We start from the raw sequence: 18,236 nt of genomic DNA, 5'->3' as shown, positions 1-18,236 counted from the left end.
ATTCTATGGCTGATCTGATGCAGATAAAATATGGAAAGGGAGACCAGTATTGTCAAGTCCTTGTCATCTAAATGAGCAAAGTAAAGAAGAAATGATTGTTTTTATTTGAACCAGTGTTACTTTCTTGCTGTTTTTCTTATTTACCCCCAAATTTCCTTTCAGTTCAGCCTCCCGACTTCTGAATGACGTTTACACCAGGCTGCAATGTGTCTTATCCTCCTGTTTGAGTCAAAAATAACATTTCTGATTCTAAAATTCATAGGCTGGGATGGGAAAGACCAAAAAGTCATGGTCCTCTTCCTTTTCCCAGGGAAGAGCCTGAAATCATCTCCTTCTTCCTCATCCCAGGGAACAGTCCAGGGACAGGTGTGGACCCCAGTGGTTCAAAGCCCAGGAGAGTCGTGAAGACGCCCTCGGGAAGGCGGCAGAGAGGACAGAGATCTCCAGCCTGTTGAAGTCCAGGAAGCCAAAGGTGCTGAAGTCATCTTGCCAAAACCCACAAGATTTTTCTGAGTTCCCTGGGTTTTTCCTGGAGGGAAGCCAAGAGATGTCAGGTTTGTCATTCCCATCTGCTGCACTCATGAGAAAGGGAGTTGAAGGAAATTGCTCAAGTGCATCGTGCTGGGATGAAAGGGTTGGGATCCCCTTAGCCAGTTCTGTGGGGCACTGTGAGAGCTGCTGGCTCCCATCCAGGGATGCCAAGAACGATACTGGGGGGCTGGAGTATGTCCAGAGACAGGAATAGAGCTGGGAAGGGCTGAAGCCCAAGGAGAAGGGTCTGGAGAACTCCTGAGGAGCAGCTGAGGGAGCTGGGAAGGGAGATCACCTGGAGAAAATGAGGCTTGGAGGGACCTTCTCACTCTCCAGAACTCCCTGACAGGATGATGCAGCCAGGTTGGAGGGCAGGGAAATGTCATTGCTCCACTGGGGTCAGGGCATGGGCTGAGCTCCTCCTCTTTAGCATTAGAACACAGGAAGAACCGATTCGGTGCCGCATTTTATGACCTCCTTGGGAAATTAATCTGAGTGGCATTTTATTTGCTGTAATTAGGGCTGTAATGAGTTTTTAATTGTTACTAATCATGTTTATGGTGGGAGGGCCTCTGGAGCCACCATACTTTTTTCCCCTGGGTGGGTCACTGTGCAAACATGGAGGAGGCTCCCCCAGTTTGGGCTTGCAGGGGGATGACATTGGACACCTGGGGAGCAGGAAATATTTGCTTTTGTGAGAAGCACTGGTTTGTCACCTGGGAGGTGACTTCCCTCTTAATCCTCCAGACTGGGGTTTACCTGGCACACTTCTCCTGGGCAGCTGGAGTCCTTTGGGATCTTGAGGATGGGACGTTCAGGGGAACAAATTGAGGAACAAAGAGGTTAAAAGTGGGAATCAACATCCTTTGGTCCCCTCCCTGCACCTCAAAAGCAACACCCTCAGTTTTCTCAGCTCCAACTTGACTGGTCTAAAAAACCAGGTCAAATAGAAAACCCTCTGATCTCCTCAAGAGAGACCAAAATCAGCAGCTCATGGAAGCAGTGCCTCAGCATATCTGGGCTTGGGAGGAGGTTTAAAACTCCTGTGGGCAAATACATTGACAAAGGTACCCAAAGCTGTGCAACTTCCAAAGAAATTTAGCTAAGGGGAGCTCTTCCCTTTGCTTTCCATGCTGGGCTCCTGATGTTTAATCCTGGGTACTCCACGACCTCCTGTCCTTCTCTTTGGACCCTACCTTGAGTTCCTTGTGAGTGAATCTTGACAGTCTCCAGGATCCAGAGGAATCTGTGTCCCAGGCATCACCTGTGGCTGTGCAGAAAAATGTGGACCCTTCATCTAATTAATAGTCACCCCAGCTTTGCTTGGACAGATTGAGCTGACATCTGAGCACTTTTCCTGCTGGACTTGGGCCCTGCTGGATGCTGACCCTGCTCCCCTGAACAAAACCGCTGCTCCCACCCAGCCCCATGACCTGGATGAGCTGCCTGGGAACGTGGAGCCTCCTGCTCCCTCCCAGCCCTGTTCCATCCAGGGCTGCCTCAGCTCCAGCCGGGACAGGTAGAGCTGGATTTGCACAATTTATGGCAACTGCATCATCCACACCTGGTGCTGACAGAGACCACTCCTCCTCTTCCTCCTCCCACCCATTTCAGTTGGGATGGTGGTGCCTCCCTGAGCCTCATCCTCCTTCCACACTCCCTAGTTCTGTCCTTGGAGTGGAATGATATTCCATAGGGTTTACAGGTGCAGCCCCAAAACCCCCATTGTCTGACCAATTCTGCTGGAGTGTGGGTTGAATCAATTCTGCCTCTCCCGTGGATTGGGGACTCAGCTGATCTGGAGGGTGGACACAGGCACAAAATGTCACAGGATCACTGGAAGGTTTGGAGCCTTTGCAAGAAAAAGTTCTCTGACACAGCTGAATCTGCTGGTGGCCTCCAGGTGCTGCTGTGACACCTGAACCTGCCACTGTCCTCCAGGTGCTGCTGTGACACACCTGAACCTGTCAGGGACCTCCAGACCCCTCCTCACACACCTGAACCTGTCACTGTCCTCCAGGTGCTGCTGTGACACACCTGAACCTGTCAGGGACCTCCAGACCCCTCCTCACACACCTGAACATGTCACTGTCCTCCAGGTGCTGCTGTGACACCTGAACCTGTCACTGTCCTCTGAAGCTGCTGTGACACACCTGAACCTGTCAGTGACCTCCAGGTGCTGCTCTGACACCAGAACCTGTCACTGTCCTCCAGCTCAATGACAAATTGATTTTCCCATAAGTTGTGAATCAGGCTGAGATGGGAATTTTGGCTTGGGTACAAACCCACCACTGTTCCAGGTCATGACTCTGGCTCACAATCAGGAGGAAGGCGACAGAGCTGGGTTGTGCCCATGTTTGTGGTGGGTCTCTCTGGGCTGGGGATCTTCTGCTGAATCTGATCCATTCAGGATTTGATTTGGGGCAAGAATCAGGTGAAATGGGAACTGCTCTGCGTATCAGCCTTGGACAAGGACCTTCTGCTGGCCCTGGGGGCCTTGGAGCTGCCTCCCTCCCTCCTCTCCCACAAGACTTCTCTCTGAATGAGTTCTCCCACTTTTGGGGGGACTCTGCAGGTGTTTGTGAACCCCTGGAGTAAAGGTTGGGCTGCTGGCCAAGGAGTTGAGCCCTCACCTGGATTGCTTTTCATAGGGCATCCTCTGGGAAATCCATTCCTAATTCCCAGCATCCAATCTAACCCTTCCCTCTGCAGTGGAATCCATTCCCTGTGTCCTGTCCCTCCATCCCCTGTCCCCAGTCCCTCCCCAGCTCTCTGGAGCCCCTTCAGGCCCTGGCAGGGCTCTGAGCTCTTCCTGCAGTGAGCTGAGCACCCCCAGCTCTCCCAGCCTGGCTCCAGAGGGGCTCCAGCCCTGCAGCAGCTCCGTGACCTCCTCTGGACTCATTCCAACAGCTCCACATCTTCCCTGTGTTGATAATGCTCTCAGACCCTGGTGGAATTGTTGGGATTCTCCTGATCAAGATCAGGAGTTGAACTTGATGATCCCTGTCTGTCCATTCCAGAACTCAAGAGATTCCAGGATTCTGTACCTGTTGAAGCCCTCAAACTGGCCTTCCCCACCCCATCCTCAGACCTTTCCCTCCTCAGGCAGGAGATTTACTCTGGAACCATCACAGTTTTGGTGCTTTTTGTGGAGCTTCACCTTTTCCACACCCATCTCGTTGTCCCATGGCAGCTCCTTCTGCTGCTGCAGAGGCAACCCCAGCAATTCAGATCCATCAATAGAGAGATTTACTCAATTTATCGCAAAGTCTGACCTTGATTGGGCTGATTATGAGCTTGGAGTCCAGCCCAGGTGGGGCTGGGTGTGGTCAGTCACCTGCTGCTGACGCTGCCCGGGAAGGCAGCGTGGAACCCTCTTGCTGGGAGGTCGGTAATGACCTTGTTTACCGGATTTGGAACATCTGCCAGAGTGAACTCCAGCTGCTCAACTTCCTGTGGGACAGGATGTGATTAAAACCATTCTCAACTCACACAGCAGCTTCTGAAGCTGCTGAACTCTCTCAGACTCTTCGTTACCTTGGGGACCAAGTGAAGAGGTTCCCAAGGTTCCAAATTCCTGGAGAGGCCATTCCTGATTCCTCTGACTGTTGGGTCACCTGGAGATCCTCATCAAAATCCTGCCCTAAGAGAAATAAAAATCAATTTATATCAGGGCTGCCACATCCTTTGACCACTTTTTTTGCTGAGAAACGTGCACGTAGTAAAAATATCTCATGTCCCCCTGTGTTTTTAACCTGGAGTTACACCCAGTTTCCTCCTCCTCTTTTTTTTTTTCTCTTATTTTAATATTTTTTTCTCTGCAGGTCGTATACCTTTCCTCCTCCACCTCCTCCTTCTGAAACCCTTTGGAGATTTCATCTCTGCCTTGTTCCAGCACCTCCCGCCCGAGCCTGAGGGCATCAGCTGTGTGTGGAGGCTCTGAGCACGCTCAGCCTGTTGGAGCTCTCAGGGATCAGAGGCTGATATTTGGCATTCGCCATTTAAGCAAAAAAATTAACGAGCTTCTCCTTCATCCACTCACCGGTGTTTTAATAATAACAGCAATAGAAAAAATTACTTCACAAATAATTTGTATTCACAAATAATTTTCAATTTAATTAATAAACTTTCACATTATTGTCAGGGAAAGAGGAGATTAGCCGACGTTGTAATTATGTTGTTATTTTCCGAATTGATGATTTAATATCAGGGGTGTTATTGAGGATGTCACTGGTCTGTTTGCCTTCCTGTCAACCCCAAATCACAAACCATTTATTAAAAGGGATTAAAAGAACCATCAGTTCCTTGTTAACGGGATCACAAGTTAAAGTCAGATTTTGGGTTGTTGGTCCCTAAATGAGCCTTGTCAGAGACCCCCTCCCTCAGGGACAAAACTTGGGGCTGGTGACCTCCCTCCCCAGTCTGGGTAAAATCCACCCTGAAAGTTCCCTCTGGCCTTCCCAAAGCCAAAATTACAGTCTGAAGCCATCACCAGAGCATTTCACCTTTTTTTTTTCTGCAAAAACAACCATGTTTTTGACATTTCCCTTCCTTCATCCTTTCAGAGTCTTCCCACCTTTGCCACAGGGAAAGGTTGTGGCCATTCCCTGCACGGATGTTTCTGGCACTGGGGAAGCTCTTCCTGCCCTTTGAGGGCTTTCCAGCCCTTCCCACGCTGCTCTCCTTTTCTTCCCTTGCTCTCATTGGATCTTGGACTCAATTCCAACCTCTACCAGGTTGTTCCGTGCTGCCCCAGAGATCCTGGTCTCCACTTCATCCACCTGTGCCCTCCTTCCCCTGCAAATACAATTCCTCTGTGGCAGCAGAGCCATTCCTCCTGCTCTGGAATTCCATGGTTCGCTGGCTGCTTCCCTCCGTTCATGTTCTGGAGCAGCTCCTGATGGAGTGACCCAGTGATGGGTCCTGTTCCTCCTTATGTGCCCTGTTTGGAGCACCCAGCACTGCCCCTTCGCCTCCTCCACCCCCTGCCCTGCATCCTGCCAATTCCAACCGAGTGTTTCCATAAGGCACTGCTGTTCAACAACGGCACAAGAAGATATCCCCCCACCAAAATCATTCCCAGCCACCTGAGCTCTGTCTGTCTGCACAGGACAAATCCCTCCCATTTAGGGCCTTCCCACACCCCCTCCAGTTACAGTTTTCTCACCATGAAACTTCCCTATTTACCACAAAGTGTTGAGAATTCATGGAATTCTAAAAACTCCCAGATAGAGGGATTATTTTCCTGTGGTTTAATAGCAATTTCCAGTCTCACCCAGCTCTAGGTCTGTGTGAGGGAAACTCCATCTGGTCTCCCTGTCCCCTAAATGATGGATGTGGGATCCACTTTGGAAAATCTGTATCATTAGGACAACATATTCTTACAGCTGGGAAAGCTCAGGCTTAAAATGGGATAAACTTTGGGAGAGTACCAATGTTTCACCTCTTGTTCTGCAAAATATACAAAGTTTTTGCCATTTATCTCCTTTTTTTCTTTTCTCTTCTCCAAGTCCTTGCTGCCTTCACTGACCAGAGGGAGAAGTTGTGGTTATTCCAGGGAAGGAGGGGGGAGAAAAGGAAAGTCTGTGGGCTAAAGGCATTTTTATGAGTGTGTCTGTGTAATCCCAGCCCCAGTTCCAAGGGACTGAGAGCCCTAATTATGCAGGAACTTTGGCAACTAGAGATCAAGAGATCTCTCTCAGTGCTCATTTATCGCCTTCATTGGGGTAGTCATTAGATTTAAATACTGTATTTCTTCATGTGCTACTGTATGGCTCTGGCAGTACCTCTTGAATAGTCAGAAATGCTTTGATATCCCTATTTATTCACTCTGTTCTGCCAGTGGGGCTTGTAAGGATCCTTTATTTTTATTTAGTATCTGTTCTTTCGAGACACCCTCAGGATTTTAGTAATTTTAGTGTTTGTGTTTTCTGTAGTTCTTTTTCCCCCTCTTTTCTTTCAGTTCTTTTTATTTCTATTTCCTGAAGAGTTTATGGCTCCCTCATCTCAGGAGGTGCTCAAGGACAAGTTAGACGGGGCTTGGAGAGACCTGGAGCTTGGAGCATCCTGGGATAGTGGAAGCTGTTCCTGCAGGAATGGGATGAGCTTTAAGGTCCCTCCCAATCCAGACCATTCCATGGCCTTATTTCGAGCTGATTTAGATGATGCTGTGGGAATGTTGAGGCGTTTCCTTGAGTATCAGCCTGAGAACTGGGATTCATTAGTCCCATTTAGGGTTTGAGTTGAAGGTGGACAGAGGTAGATGAGGATGGTGGAGTTTGGCAGGTTCCTGCCCCAGTTGTGCTCAAAAAGCTCCAGTTTGGGTCTGTCTCTAAATTTCTGGATGTTTCCAACATGTCCATCCTGGTGCTGTTCTGGTTCCCTCATTGTTCACAAAAAAGTCACACTCATGTCACTGCCTCAGAGACTTTTGCAGGGAGGAACTTCCCCACCTTCCCCCCTGCCCCAGGGACTGCTTTGGAGGGGCAGAACAACACGAGGGCCCTCGGTCCCTGCTCCAACAGCTGCACAAGTGGCCCAGGTGGGCAGTTTTAATGGATCAAGGTTTGGGATGCAATTTAGATTTATCCTTAAATTCCCCAGACAAAGAACCAGGTTGATCCTGTGGAAGTAACACCCTGGTGCCGTGAAAATCCATTTCCCTGGGAAGGATGATGGATGGACCTGTGATCCCTTTGTCCCAGCCATGTCAGAAAGAGGAAGGAATGACAGGAAGCTCCCCCTCATCCGCAGGATGCGTGGACATCTCTTGGGATGCATCCCTGTTTCTGGAGCCAGCTTGACAGGTCCAGGTGTGGTTGGGATGTGCTGCCAAGGCTGATCCAGTGCCAGCTCCGATCACAACAGCTGCCCACGCTCCGGATTACGGCACGTGGGGTGGGATGGCTGCTCTCCTCACTCCATGGCTGCTCTCCTCACTCCATGGCTGCTCTCCTCACCCCATGGATGCTCTCCTCACCCCATGGATGCTCTCCTCACTCCATGGATGCTCTCCTCACTCCATGGATGCTCTCCTCACTCCATGGCTGCTCTCCTCACTCCATGGATGCTCTCCTCACTCCATGGCTGTTCTCCTCACTCCATGGATGCTCTCCTCACCCCATGGATGCTCTCCTCACTCCATGGCTGCTCTCCTCACTCCATGGCTGCTCTCCTCACTCCATGGATGCTCTCCTCACTCCATGAATGCTCTCCTCACCCCATGGCTGCTCTCCTCACTCCATGGCTGTTCTCCTCACCCCATGGCTGCTCTCCTCACCCCATGGATGCTCTCCTCACTCCATGGATGCTCTCCTCATTCCATGGCTGCTCTCCTCACTCCATGGCTGCTCTCCTCACTCCATGGCTGTTCTCCTCACTCCATGGATGCTCTCCTCACTCCATGGCTGCTCTCCTCACTCCATGGCTGCTCTCCTCACTCCATGGCTGTTCTCCTCACTCCATGGATGCTCTCCTCACTCCATGGCTGCTCTCCTCACTCCATGGATGCTCTCCTCACCCCATGGATGCTCTCCTCACTCCATGGATGCTCTCCTCACTCCATGGCTGCTCTCCTCACTCCGGCTCTGGGCTCCAGCTGGTGGAAAGCTCAGAATTCACGCCTGGTTCGCTTCAGCTGCTGCACAGGGCAGGATTTTGGGATGTTTGGGATGGACACCTCTCTTGCTGGTGTTCCACAGGGAGCTGTGGCTGCTCACTCTCTGGGGTCACAACACTTTCTTCCACGATCCATGGGCATTACCTGGAGTGTTGCCCAGTGCAGTTCCAGAATGAGATGCTCACAAAGTGGGAAGAGGAGAGGTGGAGAGGGGAATCCCACTGGAGCCAGCACCAGCCCTTCAGAATCATAGAACCATTTAGGTTGGGATCATCAAGTCCAATGGTTCCCCTGGCACTGCCAAGGCCACCATGGACTGTGTCCCCAAGTGCCACATCCACTTGGACACTTCCAGGGATGGGGACTCCACCCCTGCCCTGGGCAGCTGTGCCAGGACTGGACAACCCCTTCCAGGAAGGAATTTCCCCCAGTTTCCAATCTAAACCTGTCAGAATTTGAGGCCATTTCCTCTCATTCTGTCACTCATAGCATGGGAGAAGAGTCAGACCCCCACCTCACTCCAGCCTTTCCAGTATCCTTCAGAAATTCCCTCCCCTCTCCACTGCTTTTAAAATCCTTCAAATTACACGATTTTTAAATGTTTACCATCATTAATACCTGCAGGAGACAGAATTCTCAATCCAAGTCAGATTTTTACACAGGTTTATAGAAAGGGGGAAATCAGCTAGAAATCTGGTTGAAATTTTTCAGGAAATGTAGATAATGAGTAAAATTTGATTACAAAATTAGCACAGAAGGGAGGTCTGAGATACCAGTTTGGCAGTTTCTTCTGTAAGGTGAGGTAGGGGATTTTATTAGGGAAAAGCAGATTTCTCATCTGTTTTTCTGGAAAACACTGTATTTCCAGCTGAGCAAAGTCTCACTGAGCATCCAAAGCCTTGTTCACCTTGAGATAGTCCAGCTGTTTTAATAATAGCTCTAGCTGTTATTACCTCTAGCTACAAACCCTGTATTTAGGGAATTTATGAGGAACTTTCCAAATGGAGGCAGGATTGCACAGCCCTGACCACAGAACCTCTGTGTAACTGATGGATTCTCAGCCTGGCTTCATCCAGATCCTTTGGGAGGAAGAGGATCCTGCCAGGTGAAGTTCAGCTCCTCCTAAAGTCACACAAAGGACAAAGAGGAGGTTCTTTCCATGGGGAAGTGGTTCCAGAGGTGGTTTTGGAGGAACCACATCTCCATGACTTCTCAAGAAATTAATCCAGGCTGGAGCCTCCAAGTGGTGCTGCCAGCAGTAGGGTTTAGCTCCCAAATGCTTTTCCATATGTCCATGGCCACTGGAAAGGTGGGGTCTGGCACAGAGATGGGGAGAGGGAAGGATCCTCCACATAAAAATGAATGAGAGAAGAACAGGAATGGGAACCAAAGGATTCAGTAGGTGCTCCTGGTGATGTGGTGAAGAGAGGTCAGACACCCCCAAGGCCCATCAAGTCCCTTGTGCCCCTTAAAATGCCAAAAGAGGTGGGGAAATACGGGAGAGAATGAGCTGTGAGGATGAGCAGGGGTAGCTGTAATTACGGATGGAGGCTAATGAGATAAGGACATCTGTCAGCAAAGCTCATGAGTCAGGCAGGATTTGGGGAATTTCACAACTGCCCCACTGGTGTTGGTGTTTATCTGACCTCTCTGGCCCGCCATTAATTGCTGCCTGATGAACCAAACCCAATAACAACATTAGAGACCTGCTAATTACCACGGAATGGAGATGAGCTCCTCCAGAAAGTATAAAGGAGAACTTCCATACTCCTTCGGAGTCACTGAGGATCCTTCATTCTCATTTCTCCTCCTGTTTCACCACCTTCTCCACTGGCTCTCCCACCTGGAAGTGCTGCCATGAGACGATATTTCTCCAGATACGGGGATGGGAATTTCAGTTCTTCTTCTGCTCACTGCGGGACCTTGGGTGGTGGAGAAGGGAGATTCGGAGGGTTTGGGCATGGGTATGGCAGCAGGAGCCTCCACAACCTTGGAGGGTTCAGGAATGTCTACACTGGTGGAGGCTATGGAGGAGAAGGAGTAAGATATGGGAGATGCCTTGGGTTTGGTGGCTGGAGACAACCTGAGAGGGGCTTTGGTGGAAGAGGATATTTCGTAGGAGGTTTTCAAAGTGGTGAAACAGGGCTTAGGGGCACCTACAGAGGAGGTTCAGGCAGGGAGGTGCTCAGAGGAGGCCTTGGAGTAGGGGAGCAAGGGGCTGGACAGGGATTGGGACAGCCTGGAGTTCTCCGAGGCATTGAGGAGGTCCATGTCAACACCACCCTGCTGCGGCCAATACAGCTCCAGGTGGACCCCGAGTTCCAGCGAGCGTGCTCAGACGAGAAGGAGCAGATCAAAGCTCTCAACAACAAATTTGCATCATTCATTGAGAAGGTGAGTCCTGATCTCTGTGCTGCTGTCTGGGAAGGGGGAGGTATAAGGTAGGTGTGAGTCACAGGGTTCCATTCGTGTTCCATTTTCTGCCCCCCAAAAATCCCAGCATTGGCTGAATTCCCACAGGCTGCTCACAATGGGTCACTGTGAAAGACGCTGTGTGAATCACTGTTTGCCTTGGGATAAAGATCTCAGAGTTGCCTTTTGTGGCAGGACAATAAACTGCCAGGATGTCACTGGCACATTGACTCACTCCTCTTTTGAGGAAAGGGGTTTCTGGGCATATATATTCCTGTATTCTGGTGCCTGGAGGTTGTTGATGCCAGCAGGAAAAATGGGTGATGGACTTGGACATCTTGATGAGTTTATATTTTTTTTCTCAAGCAAAGACAAACCTTTCAACAACAGACTGTTTTAGTGCCACTTCTTGCAGGGGCTTGCACTTGCCAGAAATTGCAAGTGAATTCAATTTCTCTGAACTATTAAACAAATCACTTCTTCATTTGGAAGCCCTGCTCTCTACTAGGTGGTCCTTCTTCAGCTCTTTCATGACTTTCCCTCTCCAGTTTTGTCTTCTCTTCTGCTTCTGCTCAAACCAGCCACGAAAGCTCTTCCACTCTGGTGATATTCAGGAGATGTCTCTGTCTCTGCATCTCTCTGTTCCCTGTGGAGATTTCAGAGTTTCCTGTTTCAGGAGGTGTTAGTTAGGAGGTTTTAATCACACTGAGGAGGTTTAAAATTCCATAATGCTGAAAAATAAGCGTGTCTGGGACTCTTCTTTCTCTCCTAAACTTTTGGGTGTCCAGGTTATCACCTGGTCAGTATTACAGAAATGGAGTGATTGGGGATGGAAGGGACATTAAAGCTCATCCTGTTCTTGCCATGGGCAGGGACACCTTCTACTAGACCACTCTGCTCCATGGCCCATCCAGCCTGGTCATGGAGCCTTCCAGGAATGGGCCATCCCCTGGGAAATCCATTCCAGGGCCTCCCCACCCTCACAGCCAGGAATTCCTTCCCAATATCCCATCCATCGCTGCCCTCTGGCAGTGGGAAGCCATTCCCTGTGTCCTGTCCCTCCAGGCTCCTGTCCCAAGTCCCCCTCCAGCTCTCCTGGAGTCCCTTTAGGCACTGGAAGGGCCTCCAAGGTCTCCTTTCCCTTCTTCTCTCCAGGTTAACCCTTCTAGCTCTCCCAGCCTGTCTCCATGGCAGAGATTCCAGCTGGAGACATGCTGCCCCTCCGGATCTTCTTTCCCTTCCAGGTTCAATGTCTGGAGCGCCAGAATCAGGCACTCTTGGCCAAGTGGGAACTTCTGCAGCAGCAAAGCTCTGGCCCCCAGGAGAGCAGGAACATCAACAACTTCTTCCAGTCCTATGTCACCAACCTGCAGCGGCAGCTCGAGACGCTCCAGAGCCAGAAGGAGCAGCTGGATCCTGAAGCCTACAACATGCTCCAGCTTGTTGAGGATTATAAAAACAGGTGAATAGTCACAAATCTGGGACAACAGGTGTTGGGATTTTCCCAGGTGATGCTCATTGTGCCCTTAGATGGCAAAGCTCAGCTTTGCATCTGCAGGAGTTTGGAGTTTCTTAGCCTTGCTCTGCTGCAGGTTCATTACAGGGCTTGGCTTTGATGCTGGAAGAGTTTGGTAAGGGTTGAACTCCCAAAAATGAGAGGAAAATCAAAGTTTGTGATGATCTCTCCCACCCTTTTTCCTTCCCAGACTCCTCCTCATCTTTCTCAGCCCCTAGCAGTGAGTGACCCAGATTCCACTGGGGCCCTGGTGGGGACGTACAGAGCTGAGCTCGGGGTCAAGTTGGGAACAGTTGTCACCTTTTCTGGCTTAGATAATTTATGTCCACCCACAACTCTGAAAAGTGGAAAGTTTAGTTCAGAATTACTAAATTTAGAACTGATCTGTAGTGACCCCATTTTTTGTTCTGCTTTAGTGCTCTTTTGCAGAGGGTTTGCATCTTGCCAGAAATTGCAATTAAAGTGAAATGAAAACTCACCACATTCAGTATTTCAGTGATTCTGTTGTTTACTGGTCCACTTGACTTAAAAATTAAGATCAATAATTAAAGATAATAGATAGATTAAATATATTGATTGAAAATAGATAAGAAAATAAATAATAGATAATAGATAAAATATATATAATAGATAATAGGTATAATAGATATAATAGATAATAGATATAATAGATAATAGATAATAGATAATAGCTAATAGGTGTAATAAATAATAGATATAATAGGTATAATAGGTATAATAGATATAATAGATATAATAGATATAATAGATATAATAGATAATAATCTACCTCCTTCTGTCCCCCAGATTCGAGGATGAGATCAACAAACGCACTGCCAAGGAGGAGGAGTTTGTGGAGCTTAAAAAGGTGAATTAACCTGAGACCCTGAGCAAAATCAAAGCCTTGGAAATGAAACAATATCTGGGTGGTTGTCAAGGCTCTCAAAAGCTGAAGTTCTTTCTGAGCTTTGTCTAATTTTAACCAAAAGAACTGAAATCCAGAAGACTGATGAGGGACTGTTTCCTCTAGAGAATGAGTTGGTCCTTTGTAGGACAAATATCTAAAAAGTGCATGTTTTTCCCTATTCACTCAATCTCAATCCAGGTGGAATTGTTATTATGTCAAATAATGTCTGCAGATGGCTTAGAAAAATGAAACTATCTGTGAAGAGAAAATTTAGGCAACTTTTTCTAGAAGTACAAATAAAAATGGTGCTTTTCCATTTCTCATGCTCCCCAGCAGCAGATTTATTGCTGAAGTTGTGGTACTCATTTCCCAGCTATTTTTTAAATCTTAAACACTTTTCCCTTGTTCTCATTGATTTTCACATGAAATCTGAGATCTCTAGGCCATCATTTAATCCCAGAAATGAAGGCTTTATGAAAATAGCCCAAGAATTGCAATTCAGTGGAGCATTTGAATCAACAAAATGCAAATATTCCAATGGTTTTTGGTTTTTTTACAGGAACTGGATAATGCCTACATGGGAAAAATGGAGTTTGATGTCCGAGTGGATATCCTGAGGCAGCAGCTGGAGTTCCTCCGGTGTTTATATGAAGCTGTGAGTGATTAAAATCTTACCCTCAGGTCTTGAAGGACACGCCTTCTGGATATCCCCAGAAATTTTGCTTGGGTGGGGTTCTTTGTCTTGGAGAATTAACTATCCTTGGCCTTTTGTGAATGAAAAGGGGTCTGGTGTCTCCTGAAGGCTGGAAGACCTTGAAAATTACAAGTGGTGGGGGTACAGTGGTACCTGGGGGCTGCAGGTGGGGAAATTCCAGTGGGAAATTGGCCACCAGGTCCCATTTTTTCCTCACAAAGACCTGGACTGACCACAAAGACTGTTAAAATCCCTAACCTGGTTTTCCATGCAGGAGCTGTCCCAGCTGCAAACGGTTGTTGGGAACACTGACGTTGTTTTGTCCATGGACAACCACAGGGACCTGAACATGGATGGAATCATCGAGGAGGTCAGGCAGGAATATGAGGGGCTGGCCCATAGGAGCACAGCTGAAGTGGACGCCATGTACCGGGGCAGGGTGAGTGGACACCAGGGAAACAGGAACACAAATCTCCTTGGAAAAGAAACCAAAAACGTGTTGTGTCCTCTTCCCATCAGTACCAGGACCTGCAGAACATGTGGGTGAATCAACGAGAGCAGCTGAGGAACAGCCACCAGGAAATCCAGGAGCTTGCCAGGCAGATCCAAAGACTCCAACCAGAAATCGAAATCGCAAGGAAAAGGGTAAAACTGATATTTCCAGCAGGACTAAATGGTTTATGCCCCTTTTCCATGGGATCTCAGCGCAGAATGTGGCAGCCAGTCGTTTGGAGGCAAACCTGGGGATGGAGTTTTCTTTTCCAAATGAAGCAGACTTAGCTTTGTGGGATCTATACTGGGGTTTAATTGTGTGAATTTACCCAGTCTAATGCATTTTGGGTGTTCTGTCACTGAGGAAAGCCTTTTGAGGGTGTGAAAATTATGGGATTTGGGGGTTTTCCTGTGCTGGGATAGGAGTTGGCCTTGATGATTCCTGTGGTTCCCTCCTGACTACAGATACATATGATTCTGTTATAAAATCCACAGACAGGACATGCTCACATTCCCTTTGTTCCCTCTGCAGAATTCCAGCCTCCAGGACTCCATCAAAGATGCTGAGCACCGTGGGAGCTCGGCTGTCAGGGATGGCCAGGAAAAGCTCCAGGAGCTGGAAAACGCTCTCCAACAGGCCAAGGAAGACCTTTCTCAGCTTGTCCACGATTACCAGGAGCTCCTGAACACAAAGCTGGGCCTGGACGTTGAGATCGCCATGTATCGATCACTCCTTGAGGAGGAGGAGAACAGGTGGGGGCAAAATCCCCCCTGGGTGAAACACCCAGACAAAGCAAGTGTCCGTGGATCTGTCTCTGAAATCTCTGGGGTGGACTGGGCCTGGGAAAGTCACCTTTCTGCAGATCATTGATAAAGCCTAATCTGAAATTTAATTCTGATTTTATTGGCTGCTTCACCTCAAAATCACTTTTTCTCCACAGGATCCAGGAAGGATCACCAGCCACGATCTGTGAGTAGCTCAAGGATTTTCTCAGGGTTTTTTAAAGAAAACAGATCCTACTTTTTGGTCTTGACACCATTGAAACAAACTATCCCAGTTCCCATCTTAATACAGGAAAGGATGCAAAGGGAGGTTTGTGAACACACATTAATATAAGAACTGGCTTTAGAATTATTGGCTAATTCCTATTGGAGGAAATGAGAAACACTGCATTTAACACATAGGTCTGTTGGATGCAGGGCAGAAAGAAAGGAAGGAAATGAAAATTAGTCCTAAAATTTGTGGAAAAGTTGAGGAGCTGAAGGAGAGAGAAACACAGTTTTGGCCTTTGTAAAGGATGGGCTGCACTGAGTGCTCGTGGCTGGAATAAGACATAAATTATGTTTTTAAAAAAGCTAAAAAAAACAGAAAAATGATAAAATATTCCATAGGTTAATCTCTACTAAGGCAGATGCTTGTTGGCCCCTTCAAAGATAAGTCCATGACCACCAGTGTTGAAAGGATGATGCTTAAATCAGCCTTGCTCTGCCTTTTTTTGGGGTAAAAAGAATAAATAGAACTTAACTTCAATTTCTTGCAGGTGTCATTGACCACAATCCCAGAGCTCCTGGAGTCTTTGGAGGCATAACAAGTGTGAAGGGGAGAATGTGCTCTGATGGTACAAGTGGGAGCAGAATGAAAGGGCCAGTCTCTGGAGGGGGAAAAGGTGTAAGCTCTGGAGGGTGGGGGTCCAGCTCTGGTGGAGGTGGGTCCATCTCTGGAGGGGGAAAAGGTGGAAGCTCTGGAGGGTGGGGGTCCAGCTCTGGTGGAGGTGGGTCCATCTCTGGAGGAGGAAAAGGCTCAGGATATGGAGGAGGAGGAAGCTCAGGAGGAGGAGGCTCCATGTCCAAGGGTGGCAGCAGCTCTGGAGGGTGGGGATCCAGCTCTGGTGGAGGTGGGTCCATTTCTGGAGGAGGAAAAGGCTCAGGATATGGAGGAGGAGGAAGCTCTGGAAGTGGAGGGTCCATCTGTGGAGGAGGAAGCTCAGGTGGAGGAGGCTCCATGTCCAAGGGCAGCAGCAGCTCTGGTGGAGGAGGCTCCATCTGTGGAGGAGGAGGGAGCTCAGGTGGAGGAGGCTCCATGTCCAAGGGCAGCAGCAGCTCTGGTGGAGGAGGCTCCATGTCCAAGGGTGGCAGCAGCTCTGGTGGAGGAGGATCCATCTGTGGAGGAGGAGGAAGCTCAGGTGGAGGAGGCTCCATGTCCAAGGGCAGCAGCAGCTCTGGAAGTGGAGGGTCCATCTGTGGAGGAGGAAGCTCAGGTGGAGGAGGCTCCATGTCCAAGGGTGGCAGCAGCTCTGGAGGGTGGGGGTCTAGCTCTGGTGGAGGTGGGTCAAGTTGTGGAGGAGGGAAGGGTTCAGGATATGGAGGAGGCGGAAGCTCTGGCAGTGGAGGCTCCATGTCAAAAGGCAGCAGCAGCTCTGGTGGTGGTGGAGGATCCATGTCTGGAGGAGGGAAAGGTTCAGGTTCTGGTGGGGGATCCAGTTCAGGTAGTGGAGGCTCCATGTCCAAGGGTGGCAGCAGCTCTGGAGGGTGGGGTTCCAGCTCTGGTGGAGGTGGGTCAAATTGTGGAGGAGGAAAAGGATCAGGATATGGAGGAGGAGGAAGCTCAGGTGGAGGAGGCTCCATGTCCAAGGGAAGCAGCAGCTCTGGTGGAGGAGGCTCCATCTGTGGAGGAGGAGGAAGCTCAGGTGGAGGAGGCTCCATGTCCAAGGGCAGCAGCAGCTCTGGAAGTGGAGGGTCCATCTGTGGAGGAGGAAGCTCAGGTGGAGGAGGCTCCATGTCCAAGGGCAGCAGCAGCTCTGGTGGAGGAGGTTCCATCTGTGGAGGAGGAAGCTCAGGTGGAGGAGGCTCCATGTCCAAGGGTGGCAGCAGCTCTGGAGGGTGGGGGTCTAGCTCTGGTGGAGGTGGGTCAAGTTGTGGAGGAGGGAAGGGTTCAGGATATGGGGGAGGCGGAAGTTCTGGCAGTGGAGGCTCCATGTCAAAAGGCAGCAGCAGCTCTGGTGGTGGTGGTGGAGGATCCATGTCTGGAGGAGGGAAAGGTTCAAGTTCTGGTGGGGGATCCAGTTCAGGTAGTGGAGGCTCCATGTCCAAGGGTGGCAGCAGCTCTGGAGGGTGGGGGTCCAGCTCTGGTGGAGGTGGGTCAAGTTCTGGAGGAGGGAAGGGTTCAGGATATGGGGGAGGTAGTTCAAGCAGTGGAGGCTCCATGTCTGGAGGTGGCCAGAGCTCTGGAGGATGGGGCTCCAGCTCTGGGAGATGCAGCCCCCAAAGTGGGGGCATGAGCTCTGGAGGTGGGAGCAGTTCAGGAAGGAGAGGATCCATGTCTGGAAGTGGAGGACAGGGAAGTTCATGTCATGGAGGCTCCATGTCTGGAGGTGGCCAGAGCTCTGGAGGATGGGGCTCCAGCTCTGGGAGATGCAGCCCCCAAAGTGGGGGCATGAGCTCTGGAGGTGGGAGCAGTTCAGGAAGGAGAGGATCCATGTCTGGAAGTGGAGGACAGGGAAGTTCATGTCATGGAGGCTCCATGTCTGGAGGTGGCCAGAGCTCTGGAGGATGGGGCTCCAGCTCTGGGAGATGCAGTCCCCAAAGTGGGGGCATGAGCTCTGGAGGTGGAAGCAGTTCAGGAAGGAGAGGATCCATGTCTGGAAGTGGAGGACAGGGAAGTTCATGTCATGGAGGCTCCATGTCTGGAGGTGGCCAGAGCTCTGGAGGATGGGGCTCCAGCTCTGGGAGATGCAGCCCCCAAAGTGGGGGCATGAGCTCTGGAGGTGGGAGCAGTTCAGGAAGGAGAGGATCCATGTCTGGAAGTGGAGGACAGGGAAGTTCATGTCATGGAGGCTCCATGTCTGGAGGTGGCCAGAGCTCTGGAGGATGGGGCTCCAGCTCTGGGAGATGCAGTCCCCAAAGTGGGGGCATGAGCTCTGGAGGTGGGAGCAGTTCAGGAAGGAGAGGATCCATGTCTGGAAGTGGAGGACAAGGAAGTTCAAGCAGTGGAGGCTCCATGTCTGGAGGTGGCCAGAGCTCTGGAGGATGGGGCTCCAGCTCTGGGAGATGCAGCCCCCAAAGTGGG

At 49.8% G+C, this 18,236-nt stretch overlaps 1 protein-coding gene across 1 annotated transcript; it reads left to right on the top strand.

Annotated features, from left to right (window-relative positions):
- Nucleotides 1-10,115: 10,115 nt before the first annotated feature.
- Nucleotides 10,116-17,448, top strand: LOC117008980 (neurofilament medium polypeptide-like). Its single transcript, XM_033083125.1, has 9 exons — nt 10,116-10,189; nt 10,312-10,543; nt 11,806-12,023; nt 12,885-12,945; nt 13,544-13,639; nt 13,953-14,117; nt 14,198-14,323; nt 14,703-14,945; nt 15,895-17,448. The coding sequence occupies exons 1-9, from the start codon at nt 10,116-10,118 to the stop codon at nt 17,446-17,448; spliced, it is 2,769 nt and encodes a 922-aa protein (XP_032939016.1).
- The last annotated feature ends 788 nt before the right edge of the window (nt 17,449-18,236 follow it).

Source organism: Catharus ustulatus, chromosome 31, assembly GCF_009819885.2.
Source record: "Catharus ustulatus isolate bCatUst1 chromosome 31, bCatUst1.pri.v2, whole genome shotgun sequence".
Lineage (NCBI taxonomy): Eukaryota > Metazoa > Chordata > Aves > Passeriformes > Turdidae > Catharus > Catharus ustulatus.
This window is presented reverse-complemented; position numbering and strand designations above follow the sequence as displayed.

Coding starts and splice junctions, on each gene's coding strand:
- LOC117008980 (XM_033083125.1), top strand. CDS start 10,116: ATGGCAGCAGGAGCCTCCACAACCTTGGAGGGTTCAGGAATGTCTACA. Junction 12,024..12,884: donor GTTGAGGATTATAAAAACAG/GTGAATAGTCAC, acceptor TCTGTCCCCCAG/ATTCGAGGATGAGATCAACA. Junction 14,118..14,197: donor ACGCCATGTACCGGGGCAGG/GTGAGTGGACAC, acceptor TCTTCCCATCAG/TACCAGGACCTGCAGAACAT.